The sequence below is a fragment of the Lissotriton helveticus genome, chromosome 2_1 (assembly GCF_964261635.1).
Source record: "Lissotriton helveticus chromosome 2_1, aLisHel1.1, whole genome shotgun sequence".
NCBI classification, from domain to species: Eukaryota; Metazoa; Chordata; class Amphibia; order Caudata; family Salamandridae; genus Lissotriton; species Lissotriton helveticus.
In genome coordinates this window covers 779690246-779717477 of record NC_136059.1, presented here as the reverse complement: position 1 = coordinate 779717477, position 27232 = coordinate 779690246, and the positions used below count along the sequence as shown (strand labels likewise).

The following is a 27232-nucleotide window of genomic DNA, read 5'->3' as shown; positions in this document are numbered from 1 at the left end:
CTTGGCTTTTCTTTCATTGTTTCTTGCTTCCTTTTTTGCCTTCTTTCTTTTCTTTGTTTCTTGCCTTCTTTCTTTCTCACCTTCATTTGTGACTTCTTTCTTTCTTACCTCTTTTCTTGCCTACATTCTTTCTCTCCTTTATTCCCTTTTTCTTTCTTGCTTTCTCTTTCTCTTCTTTATTTCTTCTCTTCTGAATTATTTCTTTCTTTCCTGCCTTGCTTCTCTCTCTCTCTCTCTCTCTCTCTCTCTCTCTCTCTCTCTCTCTCTCTCTCTCTCTCTCTCTCTCTCTTTCTTTCTTTCTTATTTTCTTTCTCTCTCAAAGGCAAGACACTTTCAGCCAATGCCAGACTGATTGACATTTTTAGGTCTGTGCTAGCCAAGACCTTTTGATTTTACTAAAATTCTATTTATAACATACTTACCTATAGGTGCTTTCAGCCAGACTTCATTCATTAGTCTGTGGTTGGTGTCATTCACAATTTTCCTCCAGCCACTCCAGCATTCATCAAGGTGCAATGCATCAGCCTACTTCAGCCATTGGCTGACTTCACTATGATTTATGGCACGTCACCCTTTTACAAGGACACATCCAAACACAAAGCAGTTCCCTTCCGTGCCAGAGAGTGCTATTGTAATGTGTGGCTTTTTCAGATCCCCCCCAATTACCTGTAGCATTTTTTTTTTAGATTGATGAGGGCCCAGCATATTCCCAAACAATAACGTTTTGCAAAAACCATGACAAAACAAATCAAGAAGGATGTCTGCAAATGCCAGACCTATTAGGTTTGACAGCACTTGTTTACTATCTGGGACTAAAATCTGCCACTGAATCACAGCAGACCTAATGTCTGCCTTGGGTTTCTGCCACATGCCTTTTAAGGCTTACTTCTCATTTGGGATGTGAATACAGCAAGGGCATTAAGGACTTGTTAGAAGGATAACAACACGCCTAACTGTGCTGTCCTTTCTTGGTTGTTGGGTATTTTTAGTATTAGTTTTAGCGCTGAAACAGGCAGTCTAGCAGTGGGAATTTGTTGGAAGGGACACACACCTATATTAGCAAACAAATACACTCTCACTGCAGGGGTTGCACAATTCGTTTCACTTATACCAAATTTTGGGGCATATTATCAAGAACCTCGTTAAAATACTGGGTTTGATAATATGCCCTTGAGCATTCCAATAGAAGCCCATGTTCACACCAGAACATGGGCTTCTATGGGTATTCACAGGGCATATTATCAAGCCCATTATCGCCACTTTATTCCTGCAGCTAAAGCGGCGATAATTTTAATGCTGTTTCTTGATAATATGCCCCTCTGTATTTTGCATGATGATTCAGCTGACATGCACATGCTGATATCCAATGAGCACGAACACAGCACAAGTGTTTTTATTCATCATTTTACTCATATCTTCAGATTTAGCACTTACTTCAGAAACCAGTCTATTTAAAAATCAGGAACAACGGTTCTAATTGCTTGTGTATTAGATACACAAATAGCCATTCTGTAATTATATTGCATGGAGTATGACTAACAAAGTGAAAATCACAAGTATCTACCCAGTTCCATAGTTGTCTCTGTATCTTTCATTCCAATATTCTAGAGGCTTTGGACATCCTTCTTGCATCTTTGGACCAGGCACCACTGGAGTCAGATCAATGTCCGGTTTTGTTTTTCCTTGCGGAATCAGTTTTATATAGGATTTGTTGTGATGCAGTTCAAAAACCATATTTATACACAAGCGAAGTAAAACTTTCAAAGGTAAGTGTGAAATAATTTGCTTTTCTGTTTTACCAAATGTTAGATTTACTGCTTCATTTCTACATCCTGCATCCCTCTGCCTTCTTAATGTTTTTACCTCACCTAAAATGGCCACCGTGTTCAAACGTAAAGATGTTAGAAACAGATTATCAGGCTGTGATAGTATTAACAGAGACGATTTTCCTCTCACCAGGTTACATTAGCTGGCAACAATATGTCTGATAAAAGCGTAAAGAAACGGTGATCATGCTTGTCACTCACAGATACCCACATTGGGACAGCAGAAACAGGGAGAATTAAAAAAAAATATTGATGAATTATTTTCCTCACTGATTTGCTGCTTACAAGAAGCAAGGCAAGCTGCAGTAACTGTGCCTCTTTTACTGCCAGCCGCCCTTCTCGTAAGCAAGGACTATAAGTACAAAGTGCGTGTTTACGCACTGCTTGCAGGTTTTCAAAACACGTCAATACTGGCATTGTCATTTACAATGCCAATAGCTCAAACTCTTGCAAATGTGAGACCTGTGCATTGCAAATGCCTGTTTTTCCTGCCTCTGAGGTGGGATTCACCTCATGCAGTTATGAGTGGGACAACGACAAGGACAACAGAGGTGAGGTAATATAAAAAATATACATTACTCATCTCCCTTTCTTTTCGTCTGTGCATGCACATGCACAAACACAATCTGCTTAATTTTTCCGGGACACTAGCATAGTTTGTTTAAACAAAAATCACCATGGCAGAAAGGCATTTCAAGAACAATGTTGTCTTGGATGGGTTTTCTGACCTGTCTTTTTGTGGGCAACACATTATACTTATAAACATGTTTTTTTTAACTAAGGACATTGCTTACCAGTTGAGACCATCTCAAAACTGTTTTTTTCTTAGTGTAGTTGTTTTTTGCGAGGGAAGGCTCTATGCAACATACAAAGCAAGCAATTGAAAGGTATGTAAAACGTTAAAAATGAGACAAGTCCTGGTTTTTGCTCAAAGTTTAGTGACTTCCAGTGGACAATGTAAGAAGGAGCATGAATTCTCATTTTCTGTTCGGAGACTTGAAGAAACAGAACCATTAAATCCCGTTTTCAGGAACCCTTTCACCTAACATAAAATAATTATAGAGGACACTCACACGAGTGAACAAGTTGAGCTATATATTGTTTAACTTTCAAAACAATTAAGAAGGGAAAAGGACTTGCATATAAAATGACGAGACTTTAATGTATTGAGACAATTGACTTTTTCTCTAATTTGCATTTATTTACTTCCCTATTTTTGCTTTCAACTACACTAGATGTCACTGTATACTCTATTCATCACTTTGCTTCTAACTTTTCTTCTTGAGTTTGCTGGTACACATACACATATGTGCATAGAAAAGAAATGATTACTTACTGCTTGCATATTTACTGATTATAATAATAGTTCTTTGAAGTATTCCACTTATTATACCAGTAAAATGAATGATTTCAAGAATATTCACTAAAGACCAGAAAAATTAAATAATCTGTCTAATCAAATGGGAATTGAATAAATGTGTTTCGAACTACGGGCAATATTATCAAGAAAGGGCGATACATAATTGCTGCTTTTATCGGCAGGAAACTGTCGCTAAAGCAGCGATAATGAGCTTGATAATATGGCCTTGTGAATTCCCATAGAAGCCCAGGTTCTGGTGTTAACCTGGGCTTCTATGGGAATTCACAAGGGCATATTATCAAGGCCATTATTGCCGCTTTAGCGGCAGTTTCCTGCCGATAAAAGCGGAGATAATGTATCGCCCTTTCTTGATAATATGGTCCTACTTTCCTAGACAACCCACATAGCTATTCATCTTGCTGATCGGATGAGTGAAACTCGTAAGCACAGCAGATAGAAATTTATAAATAGCCATGAAATGTTTGAAATGTTTATAGGTGTTTTTTAAAGCAACTAACTGGCAGTAGGTGCTATCTCCGCCTTGCTCCGTTAATGCCACCCCAGAGGTTGTGTTGATTCGTTCTGCTGATGATTTACAGCTGTGAAAGTCACATTCTTTCCAGATGAGTGTAACTGGGTGAAATTCAATTTTAGCAAATAGGCAAAGGGCCCTTTAGCTGTCTTTGTCGTCAGGTCTGGTCTGCAAGGCATCAGGGGCCTTCAGAGAAAGCGGGAATTAGTGGGCATGTGTAAATAACTCTGCTGTCTCCTCGGAACTGGTGTGGAGTAAGGCTGAAGGAGGAAGGGGCTGCGAGAAGATGGAGCAGATATTCAACCATGGCTTTCTCCACAAACCTCGTAGATGTAAAATAAGTGTGTGTTGTGCCGGTGTTTATCGCCTCCCTGTCCCAGCTGCAGTGGAATGTGTCTCAGAATCGTAATTGGAACTTCGGCAGTGCTCCGCGGAGTATCTAAATGAACCTGATTTACAGAGCAAGAATGCTCTGCAAATGAAAAGAGAAGCTTTGGTAAACAAAAGCAGGAAACCAAGAAGAAACATAAACATGATAAAACGTAATGATACAGTTGTTAGCCCCTGCTGTGTGGGAGGAATGAATCACCTGGTGATAACCTGACCTTTACAGAACATTTCATGGATATTGTCTCATCTAATACCGGATGTCAAAATACCCAAATATTTCTTGGATACCTCAATCTCCACTGGAATGTCCCCAATGATGCAGTGGTCAATAGTCTCAAAAACTTTCTCTGTGACCTCGACCTCACACACGTCTGTAACAGCTCTACACACGGTTAAGGATCAATCCTTGATTTAGTAATCTCTAAAGCGGACTCCATCCAGCTAGATATGATCCATCCTTGTGATTGGTTCGACCATCATATAATCACCTTCTTCATCAATGAAACTGTGAAACTCAACTCAGTTCAACCCACGAGACCTAAAGTATGGAAGAGGAATTTGAAAAACATTGACATTAACACAATCACAACCTTAAGTTATAACCTACTTCTTCCCCCTGAAGGGGTATCCGAAGTTCATGATCTCACCAACCACTACCTCAATTACATGAACTTGATACTAAATGGGGTAGCCCCCCTTCAACTAAAGAGAGTCTCCACAAAAGACAACTAGCGCCCTATATCCAACATTACTACCTTGGCCAAGCTATTAGAAAAATGTGTACATCTCCCGCTGATAAGACATATTGATCACTTTAACTTACTCAACAAATACCAATCAGGTTTCCCTACAGATCACAGCACAGAATCAGCCATGACCCATATAATTGATGATGCACTACAAATCCTAGATCAAAATGGAGCCGGCTTACTCATCTTGCTAGACCTTTCCTCTGCCTTTGATACCATCATACGCGACAACTTGATAGACCTTCTGAAACTCAGAATGGGATTATCATGATCAGTGGTAAATTGTTCTCCTCGTTCCTCCAAAACAGATCACAACGATTCAAGGTCAACCAATCCCTGTCCAACCCAGTCCCAGTCACTTTAGGAGTCCCACAAGGGTCCTCACTAATTCAGACATTGTTCAATCTGTTCATGGAACCTCTCACCGAAATTCTCCACTTGTCTAACGTGCAATACCACATGTACGCCGATGACACACAGCTATACCTTAAGATCCACACTCTAGAAGACATCAAATCGCTCAACACAACTGTTTGAAAAACCCAGACCTGGTTGGCAGAAAACCATCTAAAATTGAATGCCCTCAAACCCGAATTCCTCCTAATCGCCCCTCTCGCCCAAGTACCCATAATGCAAGACTGGATCAAACACCTCACTGCACTCAACTGCCATCCTATCATCGTGGACTCAGTGAAATTGCTGGGAATAACACTAGACAGAAACCTCAATATGCAAAAACACATCAGCGCCGCAACAAAAGGAGCAAACTTTCAGATAAATACGTTGAGAAAGTTGAAACCATTCCTGCCGGAAAAGGACTTCAAGCTGGCAGTACAAGCCCTAGTCATCCCAAGAGTGGACTACGGGAGTGTCTCTCTCTGCGGCCTACCCAAAGCCACAACAGCCCCGCTAAGAGCATCAATCAATGCCGCAGTGAGGCTTATCACTGGATCGAAATGAAGCTCCCACATATCCCCTGACCTAAAATCCCTCAACTGGCTACCTTTGGAATTCAGAATTAATTTGAAAATAGCATGTATGACACATAAAGCCATACATCACAATGCACCACGATGTCTGGCACGGAAACTGGCGCCCTCATGTGGTGTCAGATCCTCAAGAAGTACCAAAAACTTGCTACTGAAGCTGCAAAGATTCAACAAGAAGAAAACATACAAGCAAACCTTTTCAGGGATGGCACTGAGAATCTGGAATGCACTACCCCCAGAAATTAGACTTATACCCTCTTCTGAATCTTTCAAAAAAGAAGTGAAATCGCTTCTCATGGTGAAATGCACCTGAACCTGGATCACTGTTAATAGACGACCCTAGGTATCTTCGAAGTGGAACTTTAGAATGCCTACGGTCTACCTACTTATCCCGGATACTGTAATTACATGATTCGTGTTATTTTGTGATCATTTTGCTATGTCTAATCTAGCGTTAACACGCATTGAACTCCATGTCATGTACATGTACTAGGTAACAATGACACTTCCTTGTAAAGCGCTCTGATACCCGCAAAGGGTCTTGTTCGCGCTGTATAAAACTCTCAAAAGAAAATAAAAAAGAAAGAAAGAAAATAAATGAAAGAAAAAGGAGGGTCAAAGAGGCAGGACAGACCCCTTGCAAGCAAGTATTTATAAAGCACACTGGAGCAAACAATTCAAAAGCAGGGGGATGGCTTTAAGACCATGAGATAAGTATACTAAAGTATACAAGCAGTCGTATGCTTACGTACAACCTAAAAAGCTGATGGATGGAGTGCTTGAATTGATCTCAGCCACTGGTAATTTCCCGAGCTGCATCCCAGTCCATCGTTCTTTTGCACACCATGCCACCTCACTTTGGACCCAGCAATCTGTAAATCAGTATACTTTAGTGTGTTGAACTTAAAAATAAAGAACATGCGCCTATGAAATATTTACAAGGGGATTCTTGAAAACAAAAGAATACTGGCCATGTCACATAGGAATTTTTCTACCTGCACACAGGGACGATGGTGTTTTTTCTGTACCCTTGACCACTGGCATGGTGGTTAAGGGTACAGAAAAAACATCAGTCTTGGGTATAGAAAATGAGCGACGGTCACCTCACGCAATACAGCGTGGTGTCACTGACCTTTTGCCATAGATAACTTCAAGTCTAAGGTTTATGCTGGCAGAGCTCACTGAGTGCCCACTGGTGTAAACCAAGAGCTTCCTCGACTCTAACTAGAGTTGGGAACTGTAAGTTTGGGGACAGGACCAGAGCCGATATACAGTAGTGCGCCCTCTCTATCAAACTCTTCATGACTCCCTTGCTTTTTTATTTTGTTTCTCCAATGAAACCCCTTTGTCTATATACTATCCATTTTACCCTTTTCCCTCCCCTTTCTAACCATTCAAAAGGAACATACTCCTAACTTTCATTTGATAAGTTTTGGATGCATTTCTGTAGCGGGGAGTTACCTACTTAGAGATTGTTTCTGAATTTGTACAAACGTATCAGTTTGCGGTTGTTCGTGGAAACATACAAACTTAACACCCTGCCCCCGATTGCCATCATTTCAGACCATGCAGTTACGGGAAATCAACTGTTCTGTGTTCATATGTGATAATTGGCAGTGTAAAATTTCAAGATATAAAAGTTACAGTGTCAAATTCTTTGCATGCAAATAGTATTTTGGTGCACACAAATGTATCTCAGATATTCTTAGCATATTTGATCCAGTCTACACATGCATCACATATTATGTAACAGTTTGCAGCAGTATTTTCATTATATTCTTTCTGCCTCTTAATTGTTAGTCAGTGTGTATAAACCTGAGAAGAGCTCTGTTGTGTTGTCATCCTAGCTCTACTGTTTGTGAAGTACCTACTTTGTGGCTTTGCATTTTAAATTTCACTACCATACACTGTGCAAATAGTAAGCATATTTGTAGAGCACACGCTCACCCCGAGGACATTTCTTGGTGATAGTGACAGATGATGGGTTTTTATTATTACCCTACTCAGTGGTGCTTAAACATATATCAGCTCTTTTCTGTTCCTGGTGTACTACTGCTACAGTGGTAGCAGGGGTGTATTTTACTCCTTAAAGTTGGTGGGGTGAGTTTGAGAATTTCCACCATTACTTGAATGTTGGGGCTCTAGGGCCACACAGGGTTTAAGGACAGTGTCCAGACAGTGATTTTATATGGTAAGAAGAAGTACTTCAATATATCAGTTCTTAACACAACAGAAAGATATGGGGACTTGGAATGCAAGGCTGCTACTACTCTGCTGTTATCCAATACTTTAGGGAATATGCACTGCAAGGGAAACTCCAGAAAGCTGCTGCCTCTGGCCTACAAAGCCTACAACAGCTTTATGCAAGGTCAGTGAACCAAGGACCAGTCTCCTCAATGTGCTCTGATTCTCACTTGCACAAAAATTTAGTCTTTTGCAGTTCTCTGCCCTATGGGGAGGGGTTGGGGTGGGAAGAGATGTTTGATGCTGTGGGTAAGTGAATTTTCCTGCTGTTGATTGAGCGGGTACCTCTGACACAAGGCGATTGCCAATGATTTCAGCTGATGATCGAGTCCGCCCCAGCCCTACCTCCTCCAGGTGACATCCAGCCTTCAGACTCACCACAGTGAGTGGTTGAGGTGCATCTCATGCCCAAGGCAAACCACCTGGCCCAGCAAGGAGCACAGTGACCCCACAGCAGTTTAGAGGGTTACTTTAGAGAGTCTAGGATCCTTCCCTTGAACCCCAGGTTGTGCGACAGAGTCACTGGGTCCTTGAGTTGCTCAGCAGGAGAGCAACAGTCACTTAGTCCCTCATGGAACCTGGGCCAGAGTCACACATAGAGCTCAGATCTTCTCAACCCTAGGGTGCACACAAGCACATTTGAGACCATGGGATGCAGTCTTGATTGGCACGGCACACCAGGGCACACAGGACCCACTTCTGGGTTGCTTTTGTCAGTGTTCTTCTCTTTGACCGGTAACCACACTGATCACTCCGAGGCGTGGGAGGAGGCTGAAGTAATCATTGAGGCCCGATTGTGGGCAACTGGTGGCACACTAAGACAGAGAAGCCTGTCTAAGCCTAGGGCAGTGCCACCGTCACACTAGATGTGATGTTGCTGAAAATTATTTCCCTTTGAACGCAGCGTGAATTTCGCTGCGGTGCGGGCATTTTAATCAGTGGGCGGGGTTTGGATGGCCCCCCGGCCGGGGGTCGTCCTCAGCATGGAACGGGTGAACTCAGTCCTCTTGCTCTGAGCAGCTCCACTGCAGGCAGCTACGAATGGGCCGCTCGAGGCAGACTGCATAGGTGTATCCAGCCCTCTGTTCTTCAAGCAGACTGTTGAGGACTGCTTCATGTGCTGTACCCTCACCACTGGGAAGCAGGCTGTCAAGGATACCTGACATAGATCTTAGGATGCCCTGCGGGTGGTCAGTGGGATGTTCTGGAACCCTGGTAACTTCAGTCCTTCTTTTACACCTTTCTCAGCCACGATTTGTGTATTGCACATATGATGTCCTGGAACTTGATTAAGGTAGTTCCTTCACTTTGTGTATCCCTCTTCTTCTAAAACAGACACATTCTTTTCCCCTAGGTAATATCAGGCGGTATGGGGTGCTGCTTGGGGTCTTTACTTGGAGACACTCACAGCATAAATCCGACGAAGAGAGAAAACCTTCACACGTGGACCCATCAGCCTTTTGGGAGTAGCAACTCTGGGGGAACCAATAGGTCTGGCCCCCTGAAAGGGTTAACCATACACTTCAGAGGAGAGTGCTGTCTCAAGAATCCCCACAACCTTCATCTAATGTAATGTCATTGCTCCTGGCAGGAAAAAAAGAAAAGGCAGCAAATAGTCCCTTCTGCATACTTCTGCACTTTTAAAGGGAGCCCTGTGTCCAACCGTCCCAGGCTTCAAAATCATACAGAAGCTTCTGGAATTAACTCGTCTGCTAGTCCGGCAGGGCCCCTCCAACCTCCATCTTGTACAACATTATGCTTTGCCACTGACTTACAGCTTATTGATCCTCAGCACTTTAGGAAAGGTTGGAATGCTCCAGGAAGGGAAGAGGTGCCTGAATACCTATGCAATAAAGAAGCATCAGACCGTCTACTTTATCACCCTGAGTTAGGGAGCCTCCAGGGCTCGAATGAGACTGATGTGAGAGGATATGTCCGTTGATGATAGGAACTTAATGTATATGAGCCCCCCTCCCTGAGGGCTATTGTAATCTTACCTAGTTAGATTCATTTCTGTCTGTCGGCTGAAAGATGATGACCTTTGATAATAAATGACCATTGCATTGTATGATATGCCTATCAGCCGTGGCCGGACGTGGGGAGTGGGAGGGGCAGGATGGGGGGTAGTAGTGTATGGATTACGGACTTTAAAAGGTAAGTAAACATAAAAATAAATCAAACGAATTTTGTTGCACACACTGCATCACCAAATGCGATGCAGTGTGTGCAACAAAATTCGTTTTATTTATTTCTATGTTTAATTACATTTTAAAGTCCGTAATCCATACATTACTACCCCCCACCCTGTCCCTCCCCCTCCCCACGTCACCGCCCGGCCGGTACTCCCACTACCGGACGCTGCTGACCCCTATTAATAAATAGCTAGTGGAGGCAGCCGATACAGTGGCTCCGATAAGGACCTCTCAGAAGGGCGTACAGGCCTGTTCTGCACACTGGTTTTCACAAGAGATTGCCCTCGAGAGAGCAGCTTGCAAAAAGCTGAAAAGAGCTTGTCAATGACATTAAAAGGAGGCTCATAAGGTGTTTGATATACAGGCCCTTAATTCGACCCATTTTTTTTTAAGTTGACACACAGCACTTTCTACTCCCAATGCATGAAGGATGCCGATAATAATGGGAAAGATATTTTTAAGATGGCAGCAATTTTCATAGATCCAAAGGCAATGACTTCGCCTTACGAGATCAATCATGACATCTGCATGAGATTAAGTGACTTCTTCGATGACAAGATCACTAAAATTTAGGCAAACCTTTGAATCTCAACAGTTTAGACCCAGTGCAAGTGTCTAGAGATATAGCAGGGCGCACAGCGAAAAGGAAATTGATTAATTTCCAACTAATCACAATAGAGGAACTGAAGGCCCAATTCTCAAGTGGCAAATTTGGGCCCCCTATAAACCGATTCCCCCACATATCTTGAAACTAATAGTCAACTTTATTGCTCCTTCTTACCATGAGCTGTTCTCAGCTTCTCTCCAAACTGGGGTAGTACTAGACTCATGGAAGAGCGCACATGCAATTACCCTGCTCAATAATAATAAAAGGGATTTATAAAGCGCATGGTTACGCCATCTCGGCGTGTCCCCGCGCTGGGGTGAGAGAGAATGGCAGCGGCCCGGTTCCACGATGCCCACCTTGCTTAGCCTGGGAACAATTAGGTTTTAAGCGCCTTCCTAAACCTAGCTTCAGAAGTCTCCATCCGGAGATTTACAGGGAGTTTGTTCCAATTCTGAGCTGCCAAGAATTGAAAGGATCTACCTCCCATTCTGGCCTTCTTCACCTTCGGCTGGTCTCACTGTTGCTGGCTGTCACCAAGATTCTTGAAAAGAGTGTGACCTTCACCTGACAACTTTTCTATCAGAAGGCAACCTCTTGCACTCTTCTCAGTCTGGGTTCAAGACATGACAAAGCACTGAGGCAGCAGTGAATTCATTAAAACAAGCCTGGATTTAGGACTCTATGTAGCCTTGATGCTATTAGCCTTGACAGCAGCATTTTAAACTGTGGACCGTGAAATCATGTTACACAGGTTGGAGTCCTTGGGCGTAGCTGGATTGGCTCTGGGTTGGCCAGGCTTCTTTTTGGAGACAGGTAATATGGATGTAGCCCTTTTCCTCCAGGGAAAAACCTTTCAAATAGGGTGTTCCTCAGGGCTCCTCTCTGATCCCCGCTCTTTTTAATGTTTATATGACCCCCCCCCCCCTGGCATTTCTTGTCGAGTCCTTCAGCATCAAGGCCATATCGTATGCTGACGATACACAGCTATTGCTCACATATGGAGAGGATTCAAATCACTCTGCATGAATGCTCTACTGGGCTGGCTTAAAATGAATCGGCTACAATATAACCGAGACAAAACAGAGATTCAGTTGTATAGCCCTGATCCCCTGCCAGGGTGGACAGTAGCCTGGCCCAGTAGCAACACCCCACTGTCCGCCCAACTAAGGGGGCAAGAAATCTGGGCATATTGTTTGACACATAACTCCTCTTCAAAACCCTGATTGCAGTGGCTGTGAAATCCTGCATTACAATCCTAAGAACGCTCAGGAAATTCCTGAACTCCCTTCCACGTGAAGGGCAGGTCACAGTGGTCAGGGCTCTGATTCTGTTCCAGGCTGGATTATGTCAATGTTCTTTACCTGGGAATGCCGGACTACCTCCTACAACGTCTCCAGATAATACAGTAGATGGCTATCCGCCTCCTTTATACACTGTATAAACACTCTCCTTTTTCTCAGTTTCGAGAGAAGCTACACTGGCTACCAGTCCGTACGCAAATAATGTTCAAAGCACTTACAATAGCTCATCAAGCTCTTCACAACTCCAGACACAGTTACTTGAACGAGAGAATTCTTGAGTACAGATCTACTTGGCCGTTGCGCTCTGGTAATGCACGCCTGTTATCAGACCCCCTTTTTAAAAGAAAACCTAGGGGGGAAACCTTGTTTGTGGTCCTTGCCGCAAATATCTGCAACCAGATGCCTTTCCATCTGAGAAGCATTACAGATGAAGACACCTTTAAAACATCCTTAAAAACCTGCATATTTAAACTTTAATCAGACTGCTCGCCCTCCACTACTCATTCGACCTCCCGTCCGTTCTTTTATGCCAAAAGCCGGGACGCTCATTGAGTAGCTGTGTGCCATATAAAAGCTAATCATTCATACATTCAAGTATGGCACCTTGCTATCAGAGCGTGAATCTTAATTGTTGTTGAGTATTTTGTAAATATGTTGGCTTCCTAGGCTCAATAATGTGGTACGGGAATAGATTATATTAGCAGTGATGATAGTGAAAAATAATCTAGGGCCTTAGGTGCACTGCATGCATGCAGGTATCCTCATGCCCACAAAACCGCAATGTTAGATTCAGTCTGTCCAGGAGGGACAGCAGCCACTGAGTGAGTGAGTGAGTGAGTGGCAGCTCTGGGGATCAATGGATGCAGACAGCAACATGCGTCCCCGATGTCCTTTTTGCAATGAGACACTTGTTGTGGCATTGGGAGTGTCCCCTGTATGCCTCTGTCTCTGAATATACAGCTAGGAGCAAGGATTCATAGAAGGAATCACATCTCATGAACATTCGTGAAGTGAGATTTCTCTGACGCATTGGAGGAACCATTCTCTTTGCAGTGGTGGGTCCACATCATGCTACACGCGACAAAGTGGGAAACCAATGCTTGTATTTATCACAGCCACTGGCGATTGCTCGAGGTCACATTTTATCTCTGTCTTTCATACACTTGCTGTTTTTTGAATTGATACATCAGGCAAATTGCAAAGAACTGTCCGGGTCAGATCACAGACACATTACAGAAATGTGACCCGACCCTTGACGCATGTAGACCATTGACTGTCCAGGCGTCTATGTTGCCTTACATTTAAACAAAAAAAGCGTCAGTGGTATTACTGTAGAACTATATAGACCCTGAGCTGGTAATATAACATGGCCTGGTATGATGGTTGATATTAGCATATAATGGTTGATATTGGCATATGTTGGTATATTCAGTCGCACTAGTTATTTTGGCTGCGTTGTAATCATTACATTTCTTTTCACAGATTGGATCCCTGACATTTTTAAGGCTATATTGGTGTCACATGTCTGGCCAGCTAGCTTGCCATGATGAGTATAAACAGAGGCTTTACACGTATTTGCAAGGTAACACGTGTCAGTGTATGCATGTATAGATAAAGTCTGTTGTTTTGACTGTCTTTTTGTTTTATTAAATAACCTGAAGAATTTCCATTATTTGCAATTGTGATTTTATTTCCTGGTTCTTTTGGTGGGTGATTCACTCCATATAAGACGAAAGAGGAGTTTAGTTCACCCTTGTTTTGCATTCATCGAGTTACCCCTTAGCAGTATGGCACTCGTATATATTGCTTTTAACCTTTTCTATGCTGGTGATGGAACCGCTCCGTCACCAGCCTCGGTCGCGCTGTGCTGGTGACGGAGCGTTTCCGTCACGGCCCGCTCGGCGCGCCTGCGTGGCGCTGATTTCACGCCTGCACGGCGCATTCTATTGAGCGGGCGGGCCGTGACGGAACCGCTCCGTCACAAGCACAGTGCGCCCGAGGCTCGTGACGGAGCGAGCATGGGCCACCGCCGCAGCGAAGGGTTAAGATGATAAATGCCTCATGTTCCTATTTAGATCTCACAATTCCTTCTCCAAACGGAAGAGAGGCAAACGTAGCAGCCAGGCCTGCTGTACTAAGCTACACAAAAATGTTCTTCATTTAGTTTTTTTGCCACTCGGGGCCTGATTTACCTTTGTGAAGGTCCCTTTGCCTCCACAGTTGTGGCGGGGGTCCTGCACTTGTGGCGGGACCTCTGTACTGCAGCTTCCCTTTGCAGAGGTCCGACCATGAGTGCGGGTATTCCCCCCGCCACGACCACAGGGCCTCCGCCACGGGTGGGGGTTCTCCACCACGAGTGCAGGTCTCCCCCCACAACTACGGGGCCTTCGTCACAAGTGGGGGCAGTCCGCCACGCGTGTGGAGGTCCTTTGTGAATTGGGCCCTGTATTTCTTAAAGTAGACCATGCAAAGGAAAGCTTGCTCAATGAGTCAGGAAACTGATGGTTTCATTACAATCTGCTTAAGTGAATGCAGGATGCTCCAATCAATTTTGCTAGAGGAGGAACATAGATGTTAAAAGGAGCGGGGACAGCAGTGGCGTAACAAAACGTGAGTGGACCCCCCTGCGAAATATGCTAAAGGGGCCCCTCACACTCACTTCCTTAGGGGCTGAGGGGGCCCCCTCCAGTATGAGTAAGTCTTGCCCCCCCACACCGCGGGGCCATGGGGGCCTTTGTTCCGCCCTTGGGGAGAGGGAGGAGCCCTTCAGGACCCCACATTGATTAGTTGTCTCGTTAAACAAAAAGTAGCCTTGCATGAGATTGTGATTGGTCCTCGACAAAGATTGAAATCATTCTAAAACGGCCCTGAAGTTGTCAGAGGCGGGCAGCAGGTCGAGTAGAATTAGGCCTGCGAGTCTCCCTTGACCAGGATTGGCCCCAGTTCCTTTGAGGCGTGGAGAAACACTGTTTCGAGTCTCTGGGATGATGATGTCCAAAAGTCGGGGATAATATTCGGTTCATTTCAAGTATGAAGATAATTGTTTAACTACTATTTGGTTTAGGAGTATCTCAGTGAGGGTAATAGGACAGTCGTTGATGAGGTGTTTGGATCCAAGTTCTCTTTCTCCAAGAGAGGCATTACAAGATCCATTTTCCAGCACTGGAGAACTATTTCTGTTGTCAAAGACTTTTTAAAGATTTCCTGAACAATTTTGACAATGCCTAGAGCAATAATCTGCAGCAGAGTACCATTAGGGAGACCTATTTTATTCTATTCACAAAGGATTCTAATATTCTGATAGCTGGCAAGTCAAATAGCGGCCAAGAGACGAGTGCTGCAACCATGCTCAGTGATGGCTCGGGCGATTTCTTTTTTTGTTTTATATAGCGTGAAATAGATCTGAAGGTATCAAGTGCTTTACATGAGTACCAGTTGTGTTACAGACGGCCCCGCTCCTGCCCCACCAAACCCCTGTTTGAACCGCCTGCAAGATTAGGAGTTTTTTGCTGTCTGGTGAGCGGTTCTTTGGTGTTCCTAGTGTGGTGCCAAAAAAATAGGCACCGCAATGGGAACGTCAACGACAGCTGCAGTCCATGCCATACAGGTACTGGTGTGCATGCACACAGAGGGACACACGTTGTGCCCCCCTTTGTGCATCCACATGGCATGAGGCACTTTGTTCCCTCATCGCCACATTTTTCATGGCAGTCGCACCGCCATGAAAAGTGTAGCGGTAATGAAATTCGTAATATGGTTGGTGCAGCTGCAGCAGCCCTGCCAAGCATCTTACGGCCTCAGGACTGCCAGGCAACTGCCAGGGAAGTGCTGTTGCCTGGCTGTTGTGCCAGTTGTGGTGGTGCCAGGGCGGCACTACTGCCGTAGACATAATAGGGCGGTCGGGAAACTGCCACAGTGAGTCTGGTAGTCTGTGGCCTGCCAGACTCATAATAAGGCCCTAAGTGATTTGCCCAGAATCATAGGATGTTGAGCGTCCCTGCCGAGTCTCTAACCTGGTTCCCCAGCTTCGAGGTTGACCACTCTAGCCCTTAGGCTTGTGGTTCTGAAATTCTCAAACCTGTCTGCATTTTAATCTTGCCCTCACGTAGACCAGTGCTGTGGGCCCAATGAACAAGTGGCTTTTCGTGCATATATTAATTTGGGTTTCTCTGTCTCTGAATGAACTGCAGAGAGTAACCCTTTTCACCTGGAACTGACCTTTTGTAAAACTAGTTTCTCTAGCTGATCGTTGTCTGAGTTTTTCAATTACTGATTAGGACCTTGTTAATTATTAAGTTTCCTTGCGCATGTGTTATCTGAAACAACATCTAAATGGTTTCTTTCCTTAAAGACTTTCTTTTCTGAAACTTGGGTTTTTGCTATGTGTCGTGACTGCCATCTAGTGTTACTTTTTATGTAGGCTTCAGAAGTTAGTTTGTGAGCAAAGCAGTCTGACCTGTTGTGAATCACATATACACATTAACCAGGGATTTCTTCGTGCGCTGGAGTTATTTTTAGAAGCTGGCCTTTCACCTAGGAATTGACCCTGCCAAGCCAATTTCCCTGCAAGATCGTTATTTACTTTTTCCAATCACTATTCAAGACATTTGTTAACTTTTAAGTTTCTTTACGTCTCTGTTAATCTTGCACATTATCTGAAACTACTTTTCTTTATTGTTCCTTCATTTCATGGGTTACACTTTCAATTAAAGGTTTGTGCGGGCCTTCCAGATTATTATTTTAGATATGCCTAAATATTAACTTGTGGGTTGGGACACTGTAAAATGAGCTTTACTGTATGATGCTGTGTGATGTCATGTACTTTCTATTGGTTGAATTTTGGTGCAGGGGTGTGCATTTTAAATGTACCTTTTTGTGTATAAATAGGGATGTCTCGCCTTAGTAAAATTGAGCAGTTTCTTGAGTTGTACATCGTGCTGTATTACTGGGATTTCTGCTAATAGCTGCAGCTAATAAATTTGATCTCTGACGCCACCTAGAAGTATTCCGTGTCTCTGTATACCAAGGCAAGGGAACCTAGAGGACTCTGGGCGTGTCCCTGACGCCGCTGGGTACTTGAAAACCCGGTTCTTCAGTTGGCACGACCAACGCGGGCCGACTTCAGTGGTACCGGTCCAAGCCCAAAGATTGCGAGGAGCCACGTGAGGATATTCTGGAGGAGGGCCCCCACTTCATCGACCCCTGCATGTCGGCGTGGACCAAAGGACTTTTCTGCGAGGCTTCCCGTTTTCCAACGGCTGCGAAGGACTGCTGCTCTGACTGTCGCCTTGTCTTGGACCCTCCGATTGATGTTTGTAAAGCGAGACGATAGACGGTCATCTGGTGGCGTGACAGATATTTAGTTAAGTATAAGTGGGTCGCTCCCACGACTTTGTCTGGTTCCTTGGTTTTGATTTGATTGTTTTTGATTTGGCTGCTGCAGTATCCAAAGCCGAAGGGCTTGTATATTTACCAGTATATCATTTTTTGATTCTCTTTGAAGTTTGAAACCAGACTAGTGAGCAAGATGCCTGGTTTTGGTAAAATTGGTAATTGGTTTGTTTGTGGTAGTAACAGGGATTCCCGATTGGAGGATTCATGTCCGATACCTCCGGTTGGAACTCCGACTTATGAATTGTACTCAAAACATGGAGTAGGCCCTATTACTTATAATGAAGTATGGGTCCGCTACACTAAAAAAGATGGTGTTTTGCAATGGCCCCCACATGGTAGTTTTGAAACAGAGATTTTAGATAATCTAGAAGTTAAGCTATTTAGGAAGAAAGCCCGGCCGGCAATGTTTGACTCTTTCCGCCTTTGGCGTAAGGAAGCCAAACAGAGAGAAATTAAGCAAGCAAAAAGAGATAGGAAAGATAAAAATATGTCAGTACTAGATGCTGCTAGACAGTTTAAGGAAGATGGAGAAGAGCGTGCGAGTGAAGTCTTAGATAGACAGCGTTTCATGGCCATAGATAAATGTTATCCGGCCTTGCCGTCTTCCCCTCCGAAAGTGATGGAAGACCCTGAAAAAGATCCTTTGATCTCTCATTTACTGAGATTGCCTCCTCCCTATGTGCAGGGTGCTACTGCGTCTCTATTATCCCCGGTTGTTCCACCCTTTGTTGTTCAACCTCCTGCTGTTGTTCAGCCACCCGGTGCTCCACAGATGGTTTTGCCTTCTCCTGCGCAACCCATTCTAGGGTCGCCAGCCTTGCTATCAGCTTTGCCTCAAACTCCTTTGCCTTCTGCTTCTGCATCTTCAATTTCTACTGCTCTTGTCCCTACACCTTCCTTGCCTCAGAATACTTATTCTCCTGTTCTTATGTCTACTTCTTCTCCTTCTGTTCGAAAACGAATGACAGAAACTGTTTCTAATTTATTGTCACCATTGTTTGGGTCACTGAATATGACCCCTGTTTCGGAACGTAAGCAGAGTCGTAGTCAGCTTCCTAGTTCTGAAGAACGGACAGTGTTGGATTTGTTGGCTCGTAGGTGGATTTTAAATGCTTTGAGGTATAATTTGCCAGCAGTTATGGATGTTTTCTTTCAGTGGGAACCGCCTAAGCAAAGGTATGTTTTTGATGTAATGTGTACTTTTCTGCGTCAGGAATGGGAAGATAATGAGTTGGGTCCGATTCCGCAGGATGTGCTCGATGTTCAGTCAGATTTTGCCAACGGGATGATAGTGGAATCTGATGTTACAGATGCCGTAGAGACAATACTTGCTTTCAGATCTAGACTTCCGCCTCAGACATTGTATGAACCTGATTCCTCTGTTAGGAGGAAAGTGAAACAGTACCCTATGAGAGAAGTTCCTCCAGTATGGAAAGAAGCAGTTCAGGCTAATGTAAATTTGGGTATTCAGGCCGCTCGAGCTCATTTTCAGCGAGTATGGGTACATGTCCCTTGGAAGAGAGCAGAGGTCTTGGCTCTTAAGCAGACCTTACCTGACCCTCGTAAGAATCCTGCTGGTTATTACAAGGAGTTGTCCCAGACAGTTGAAGCGTGTATTATGAATTTAGCTGACATCGATATGTTGATGGGTAATGTAGTCCCTCAACCCTTGTGGGCGAAGATTCGTCATGAGAATCATGCGCAAGAATTAGGTGATACCTGGGCGAATATTGTTGCTGCAGATGGTAGACAGGAGGGAGGTGCTAAACCTGAACCTCTAGTTTCAGAATTACCAGGTAGAATTATTAATCTGATGAAAACGATGATGCCCGCTTTACGAGTGAATTGGGATAAGTTAGCAGCATGTAAGCAGAAGAAAGACGAGAGTGTATCTGATTTCTTCACTAGGTTTGAAGAGACGTTTATTGATCATAGTGGTCAGGATATGAGTACGGAGGGTGGTCAAAGGTTATTTGTGGATAAATTTGTCTTTAATTTGCTTCCTGAACTTTATAATAAGTTAAAGGACTCTGAGAGTTCATGGGCTGTCTCTTCGTCGGCCCAGATATTGGCTACTGCACAATATTACGAGAATAGGGATAAAGATGAGAAGGATAAAATGGAGAAAAAAACTAAAGAGTTAAAGACGAAAGTTCTTTTGCAGCAAGCTTGTCCGCCTCGTCAGAATCAGCCTCAGTTTCAGCAACCTCCACAATTTCAGAGATTGTTACAGAAGCCCGAGCCTTATGTACAGCGATTCTTTCCTGGCCCTAATCAGTGTGCTTATTGCAGAGAGGAAGGTCATTACAAGAATAGTTGCCCGGCTTTGTTACAGCGTGCGAATGGTGTATCTGGTCAAAGAGGTCGTGGTAGTTTTCAGCAAGCTCCTAGGGGTAGGGGACGTGGTGTGATCCCTCAGAATGAGCGTTCCTCTTCCCTACAGAATTCTGTGAATTATTTTGACAGACAGAATGTTCCGAGTGGTCAGTCTGCCCAGTATTACGTTGAGGATTACTATGTCGAAGGTGAGAGTTCTGGTTATAATGATAACTAGGACAGCCAAGGACAAAGTGAGGGAGTAGTGTTAGTTCCAGTAGACCAGAGTGGACCTTATGTTGAAGTGAATACATCAGGTGTGGTAGAACCTTTTCTTTTGGATACTGGTGCGATGAAGAGTTCTATTATGCACTCTAAACTTCCGGACGCACCTTTGTCTGGCTTGACCAATGTTTCAGTAGGATTTTCAGGCGCCCCAGTTCGTAATCCAGTTTCTAGTCCTTTGTCCCTTTCGATTGGCCCTTGTGAATTGGAAGCTCCACTTATTTTAACGACTGGTTGTGGTGAGAATCTGTTGGGTTTGGACTTGCTGAAAAGATTGTATGCGACATTACATTGTTCTCCTTCAGGAGTACAACTTACCCTTGGTAGGAAAGTGATTTCTCCAATGTATATGTCTAAAGATTGTTTGCCACTGGAATTACGTTCGCTTCCTGATACACTTTGGGCTACAGGTCCAAATGATGTTGGTCTTTTGCAGATTCCACCTTATGTTGTCACACTTAAATCGAATGCTAGGCTACCTCGTATTTCCCAATACAAGATCTCGAGTGATGGTGAGAGAGCTCTTTTAGCGATTGTTTATGATCTGGTTGAGAAGGGTGTAGTTGAGGAAACGAGAGGTAATGTTTGTAACAGTCCTGTTTTGCCTATCCTTAAACGTACTGATGCTTCTCAGCCACCTGTGTACCGGTTTGTGATTGACCTTCGAGAGGTAAACAAGATAGTCGTGCCACAGTTTCCTGTGGTACCTGATATCACTGCTTTGTTGACTTTGATTCCTGCTTCGGCAGCTTGGTTTTCCGTCATCGATTTGAAGAATGCTTTCTTCAGTATTCCTATTGCTGAAGAGAGTAGGGATATTTTTGGCTTCTCATTAGGAGGCCGAAGCTTCCGGTTTAAGAGAGATCCCCAAGGTTATTGTGAAAGTCCCTCCATCTATAGTCAGGCGTTGAAAACTCAGCTTGACGGTTTTGTGTTACCTGTTGGTGCTACTCTTATTCAGTACGTTGATGACTTGTTGATTACTGCTGATGATGAACAGATTTGTAAAGAGGCTACTCTTTCTTTGTTGCGGTATTTGTCTGACCTTCATCATAAAGTGTCACCTTCAAAGTTACAGTATTGTCGCCAAGAAGTGACCTACTTAGGTCATCTCTTGTCGAAGGAGGGAAGGAGATTGACCCCAGAACGAATTCAAGCAATTGTGCAAATGAATGTACCATCCACACAGAGAGAAGTGCGTGCCTTTTTAGGTATTGCATCGTATTGTAGACAGTGGATCCCCAATTTTTCACTGTTGGCGAAACCTCTGTTAGCATTGACTCTGAAAGATACTCCGCATCCTCTTCCTTGGTCTGACGAATGTCAGAAAAGTTTTTCTGAACTACGTGATGCATTGTGTTCGGCTCCTGTGTTGGGTACTCCAGACTATAGTAAGCCTTTCACGTTGTACGTGCACGAGAGAGAAGGTTGTGCGTTGTCAGTGTTGACACAGACGTTTGGGGACAAGCAACGTCCATGCGCGTATTTCTCCTCTACGTTAGACCCAGTTGCTAAGGCGTTGCCGAGTTGTCTGAGAGCTACAGCTGCAGCGGCTGTTTCTATCCGACAGTCTGCTGGTTTGGTATTGGACAATACGTTGATTGTAATGGTCCCACATGCAGTGGACACCTTATTAAACAGGACTAAGACACAGCACCTTACTAGTGCACGTCTGTCAGGTTACGAGTTGACATTATTGGCTAGTCATGTGCACATTAAAAGATGTAATGTGCTGAATCCATCTACGTTGTTACCGATCTCTACAGAGACGGATCCTCAAGAACAGCATGATTGTTTTCTTCGTACAGAGGAAGAAACGAAAGCTAGAGTTGACCTAAGGGATACTCCCCTTACGAATGTTGATGGTACCCTATGGGTAGATGGTTCGTGTTTTAAGCTTCCGAATGGTGAAACGACTGCAGCGTATGCTATTACAACTTTACATACAGTTGTTGAGACAGCACGCATACCACAGAATTCTGCGCAAGCAGCAGAATTGATTGCATTGACTAGAGCGTGCGTGTTGTCAGAAGGAAAGCGAGTGAATGTTTACACCGACAGCCAGTACGCGTTTGGAGTTGCCCATAGTTTTGGGCGTTTGTGGAGAGAGCGTGGGTTCCTTACTTCGCACGGAACGAAAATACAGCATGGGCAGTTGGTGAATGAATTTTTGGAATCTCTCACTCTCCCGAAGCAGATTGCAATTGTGAAGTGTAGTGCGCATAAGAAAGTTGTGGACGATGTTGGTTGAGGGAATGCGTTTGCGGATGAAGTTGCGAAGGAAACGGCGAAAGACATGATGAGCCGTATGTATGTTGCAGGCCCAGCTAATTGGGTTATGGCTGGTGGAATGTGTGAAGACACAATAGAAAGTGTGAAAATGATTCAGGCTGAAGCGACTGAGAAAGAAGTGAGTGTTTGGAGAGAAACTACGGGTATGTTGGATTCAACAGGTTGTTGGGTTGAGTTGTCAGAACACCAGCGATGGCTGTTGCCAGATGCGTATGTGCTCCCAGTGGTTACAATGGCTCATGGAATGGCTCACATTAGTTCGAAGGGAATATGCAAGTTGTTGGCTCCAGTTTGGCAAAATGCTGGAATCCCGAAATGTGCAGAGAACGTGGTGAAACATTGTATGATTTGTTTGAAGTATAATCCTGGTAAGGGAACTCCAACTCCAGCTGGTCATTTTGCTCCTCCTACGTATCCATTTGAGGTGATACAGCTGGATTATATACATATGGAGAGATGCAACAATTTGAAGTATGTCCTTGTGGTTGTTTGTGCCTTTTCCAGGTGGATAGAGGCCTACACCCTAAAGGATAATACTGCCTTGTCTACAGCCAAGGTTTTGCTGAGAGAGTACTTCCCTAGGTATGGTTTGCCGAGAATCGTATGGTCGGACAATGGGAGTGAATTTGTGGGTCAAATCATGAAGAAAGTGTGTGCTGGATTAGGAATAAATCAGAAGTTCCATGCAGCGAATCACCCCCAGTCTGCTGGACTTGTTGAATGTTACAATGGTACCTTGAAGCTGAAATTAGCTAAGGTACAAGCAAGCACTGGCCTTACATGGCCGGATGCCTTGCCGTTGGCTCTTTTGTCAACAAGGACGACTGTGCATTCTCGAGTGGGACTTAGTCCGTATGAAATTGTGTTTGGTCATCCTGCGAATGTTTGGGGTGTGCCTCGTCCTAAAGAATACAGCAGTATTGAGTACCCTATGTTGGTGGATTACTTACATGACTTGACTGCTAAATTACGTGTTCTCCACCAACTGGTCTATGACAGTCTACCGAAAGCAACTGCGGATCCAGGACACACAATTCCACCCGGCGACTACATTCTTACGAAGAATTTTCAACGAACAAAGAATTTGGAGCCGAGGTGGACTGGACCGCATTTAGTTTTGTTAGTGACTCGAACTGCTGTTAGAGTAGCTGGCAAGAAAAACTGGGTGCATGCCACCCATACAAAAAAAGTTCCATTGCCCTTACCATATGACAAGTGGGTGAGGGAAGGTATAGCCGATTCTGAATGTGAAAAAACTCCTAGATTTGTTCCATTTAGTGATGCTCATTTGACATGGACACGGTCAGAACGCGAGGATGATGATGTTCTGCAAGCTGCTGTGCCTCCTCATCTAAAGATTGACACCACCAATCCAGAACTTTTGTTTACCGACCAAAGTGTGCCGACTAAATCACGTTACAACCTCCGATCTCGAAATAAATAAAGGGACTTTGAACATTACATATTTTTTTTTTCCCACACTGAGACCAAAAAGAGACAATTTTTTCAAGTATTTTGCATTTGACTTTTGTTTTTCTTTTTCTCTTGCTTTTTCTGAAATTTTAATATGGTTTTCTGTTAAATTTTTTGATTGGTTACCATTTGCCAGTTGCAGGGTCACGTAGGAGTACCAACGGTTCAGTTTGTGACCTGAGTAGTGGCAGTAGGTCTGCAGGACTTGCAGTGTCCCTACGACCTGCTAATAATCACAGCTGAAGTACTCTATCAAGATTGCATGAGCGACATTAGAAAATGGAGATTGTATTGAGGAATGACGATAAAAAGCAGGAGATGAAAAAACGATATTACAGAATGTTGTTCTCTAAGTGTGGTATAGCTTTATCTATTTTAATACTTTTATGTATTCTATTAGCTACTATATTCTGGTTTGTTTCTCCTACACAATTGACGTCTGCACCAACTTCTCAACCTACTCTTTCTTTTTCTACTGTTTCTTCACATGAGTTTCATACGTTACCTGAACATGAACAGACACGAAGATCAGAATTTGTGAACAATTCGTTTATACAGATGTTGCATCAGCATCAGCTAGTCATAAATACCACAAATTGTTGGGTGTGTGGTCTTATGCCACATACTACAGATAAGGGAATGCCCTATTTGGTTTTGCCTTTTTCGCCTAACGGGTCAGTTTGGGCACTCCAATCAATGTTTATCTATGCGAATGAAGCCTCTCCTGTACGTTCCGTCAAAGACAATGCAAGTAATAATGCCTTGATACGGGGAATAGTTGATATGATTAGAGATATCGATGCGTATAACGCTATCCGTAGAGATGAGGTACGAGCATATGTCGGTTGGAATAAGACGACATATAGTGTTAGCTTGACGAAGAAAGAAAGACAGCGAAGGTCCCCTCCTATTTGGATTGTACCCCACTGAGGTCATCTTTGTTTGCAAGGTAATGGTCAGAATCCGAGAGCTCAGCTTGGTAAGAGTGTGTGTGTTCACACATACGTTTATACGTCCCAGAAATCCCCTCCATTTGTGCCAGCTAAAGGCACGTATTTTGTTTGTCATGACAGAGCATACACATGGTTGCCATCTGATTTTTCTGGCACATGTTATGTGGCATTTTTGCTTCCCCCTACATACACTGTTGTTTTCGACTACCATAAGACAAGATATGGTAGAGGTGTAATCGATGCGAAAGATACTGTCACACATGAAGCTGGAGACTTCTTTAAGGGTTTCCTACCCTTTTGGGGTCCTATGGCTAATAGTAGGAATATTCGTCAGCTTACGAGAGTGGTTGAGGCCACTATAAATGAGACTGCAGGTGCCCTTAGCAATATTACAGCTGAGCTTCAAGCGGATCGCCTTATGACATTACAGAACCGTTTTGTTTTAGATATTATACTTGCAGATAGAGGTGGGGTATGCAAATTGATTAGATCTAGTTGCTGCGTTTTCATACCAGATAATGCCCCGACAGTGTACCAAGCCATCTCTAGACTACATAAGATCTCTGAGTCTATTCATGTGGACGAAGGAGACTGGTCGTTGATGGGATGGTTATGGGAGTCGTTGTCCAAATGGGGATGGAAGATTCTGACGTTTCTTGGTATGACGTTAGCCATCCTTTTCTCGTGTTGTTTATGCATCCAGTGTGGTCCCGCCATTTGTAGTCTTTGTGCTATGATCTGTGTGAGAAGACCAGTTCCAAGAGAAGTGAAGGATAATAAGATGATGTTACAGCAACACCTTGATGACCTCATGAGAATAGATGTAGACCTAGATTCAGATTGACATGAGTTTAGGTTATTGCCTACGTAATGGCAAAAGGAGGGTCTGTGGTTCTGAAATTCTCAAACCTGTCTGCATTTTAATCTTGCCCTCACGTAGGCCAGTGCTGTGGGCCCAACGAACAAGTGGCTTTTCGTGCATATATTAATTTGGGTTTCTCTGTCTCTGAATGAACTGCAGAGAGTAACCCTTTTCACCTGGAACTGACCTTTTGTAAAACTAGTTTCGCTAGCTGATCGTTGTCTGAGTTTTTCAATTACTGATTAGGACCTTGTTAACCATTAAGTTTCCTTGCGCATGTGTTATCTGAAACAACATCTAAATGGTTTCTTTCCTTAAAGACTTTCTTTTCTGAAACTTGGGTTTTTGCTATGTGTCGTGACTGCCATCTAGTGTTACTTTTTATGTAGACTTCAGAAGTTAGTTTGTGAGCAAAGCAGTCTGACCTGTTGTGAATCACATATACACATTAACCAGGGATTTCTTCGTGCGCTGGAGTTAATTTTAGAAGCTGGCCTTTCACCTAGGAATTGACCCTGCCAAGCCAATTTCCCTGCAAGATCGTTATTTACTTTTTCCAATCACTATTCAAGACATTTGTTAACTTTTAAGTTTCTTTACGTCTCTGTTAATCTTGCACATTATCTGAAACTACTTTTCTTTATTGTTCCTTCATTTCATGGGTTACGCTTTCAATTAAAGGTTTGTGCGGGCCTTCCAGATTATTATTTTAGATATGCCTAAATATTAACTTGTGGGTTGGGACACTGTAAAATGAGCTTTACTGTATGATGCTGTGTGATGTCATGTACTTTCTATTGGTTGAATTTTGGTGCAGGGGTGTGCATTTTAAATGTACCTTTTTGTGTATAAAAAGGGATGTCTCGCCTTAGTAAATTTGAGCAGTTTCTTGAGTTGTACATCGTGCTGTATTACTGGGATTTCTGCTACTAGCTGCAGCTAATAAATTTGATCTCTGACGCCACCTAGAAGTATTCCGTGTCTCTGTATACCAAGGCAAGGGAACCTAGAGGACTCTGGGCGTGTCCCTGACGCTGCTGGGTACTTGAAAACCCGGTTCTTCAGGCTTGGACTGATGATTTTGTTAATATCAGACCATAGCATTCTGGTTATGAAGCCCTCTGAGTCTGGCGTTAGATATTAAACGCTACCATTTTTTGGTTTCGTTTTTTTAACAGAGAGGTCCATGTGCAGCCCCTGACCCTTTCAGAGTCACCTAGTGCAGTGTGACCTGTGGGGTTCATCAGCATTCATATTTCTGTGCCACTTTGTTCAATTACTATGTCACTCTTTTGTAAGCCCTGATCCTTTTGTTTGGGTTCCCTTTCTTTTCCTATAAAAGGAAAACAGAAGGCATGATAAAACCCTGCCATCCTCTACCTCTCATTGTCATGCCTGCCTATTCTTTCGTGCCACTTGGATGAATAATCCACCATCAAATTAAACACAGACAATGTTAATTCTAGT

At 43.6% G+C, this 27232-nt stretch overlaps 1 protein-coding gene across 1 annotated transcript in view; it reads left to right on the top strand.

Moving 5' to 3' along the window:
* TMEM232 (transmembrane protein 232) overlaps positions 1-27232 on the top strand; it is a 762630-nt gene that overhangs the window by 198932 nt on the left and 536466 nt on the right. Inside the window, exons 5-6 of the mRNA XM_078677355.1 lie at positions 1609-1766; positions 13673-13772. Coding sequence (XP_078533481.1) covers positions 1609-1766; positions 13673-13772 — 258 coding nt within the window. The remainder of the gene's footprint in view (positions 1-1608; positions 1767-13672; positions 13773-27232) is intronic.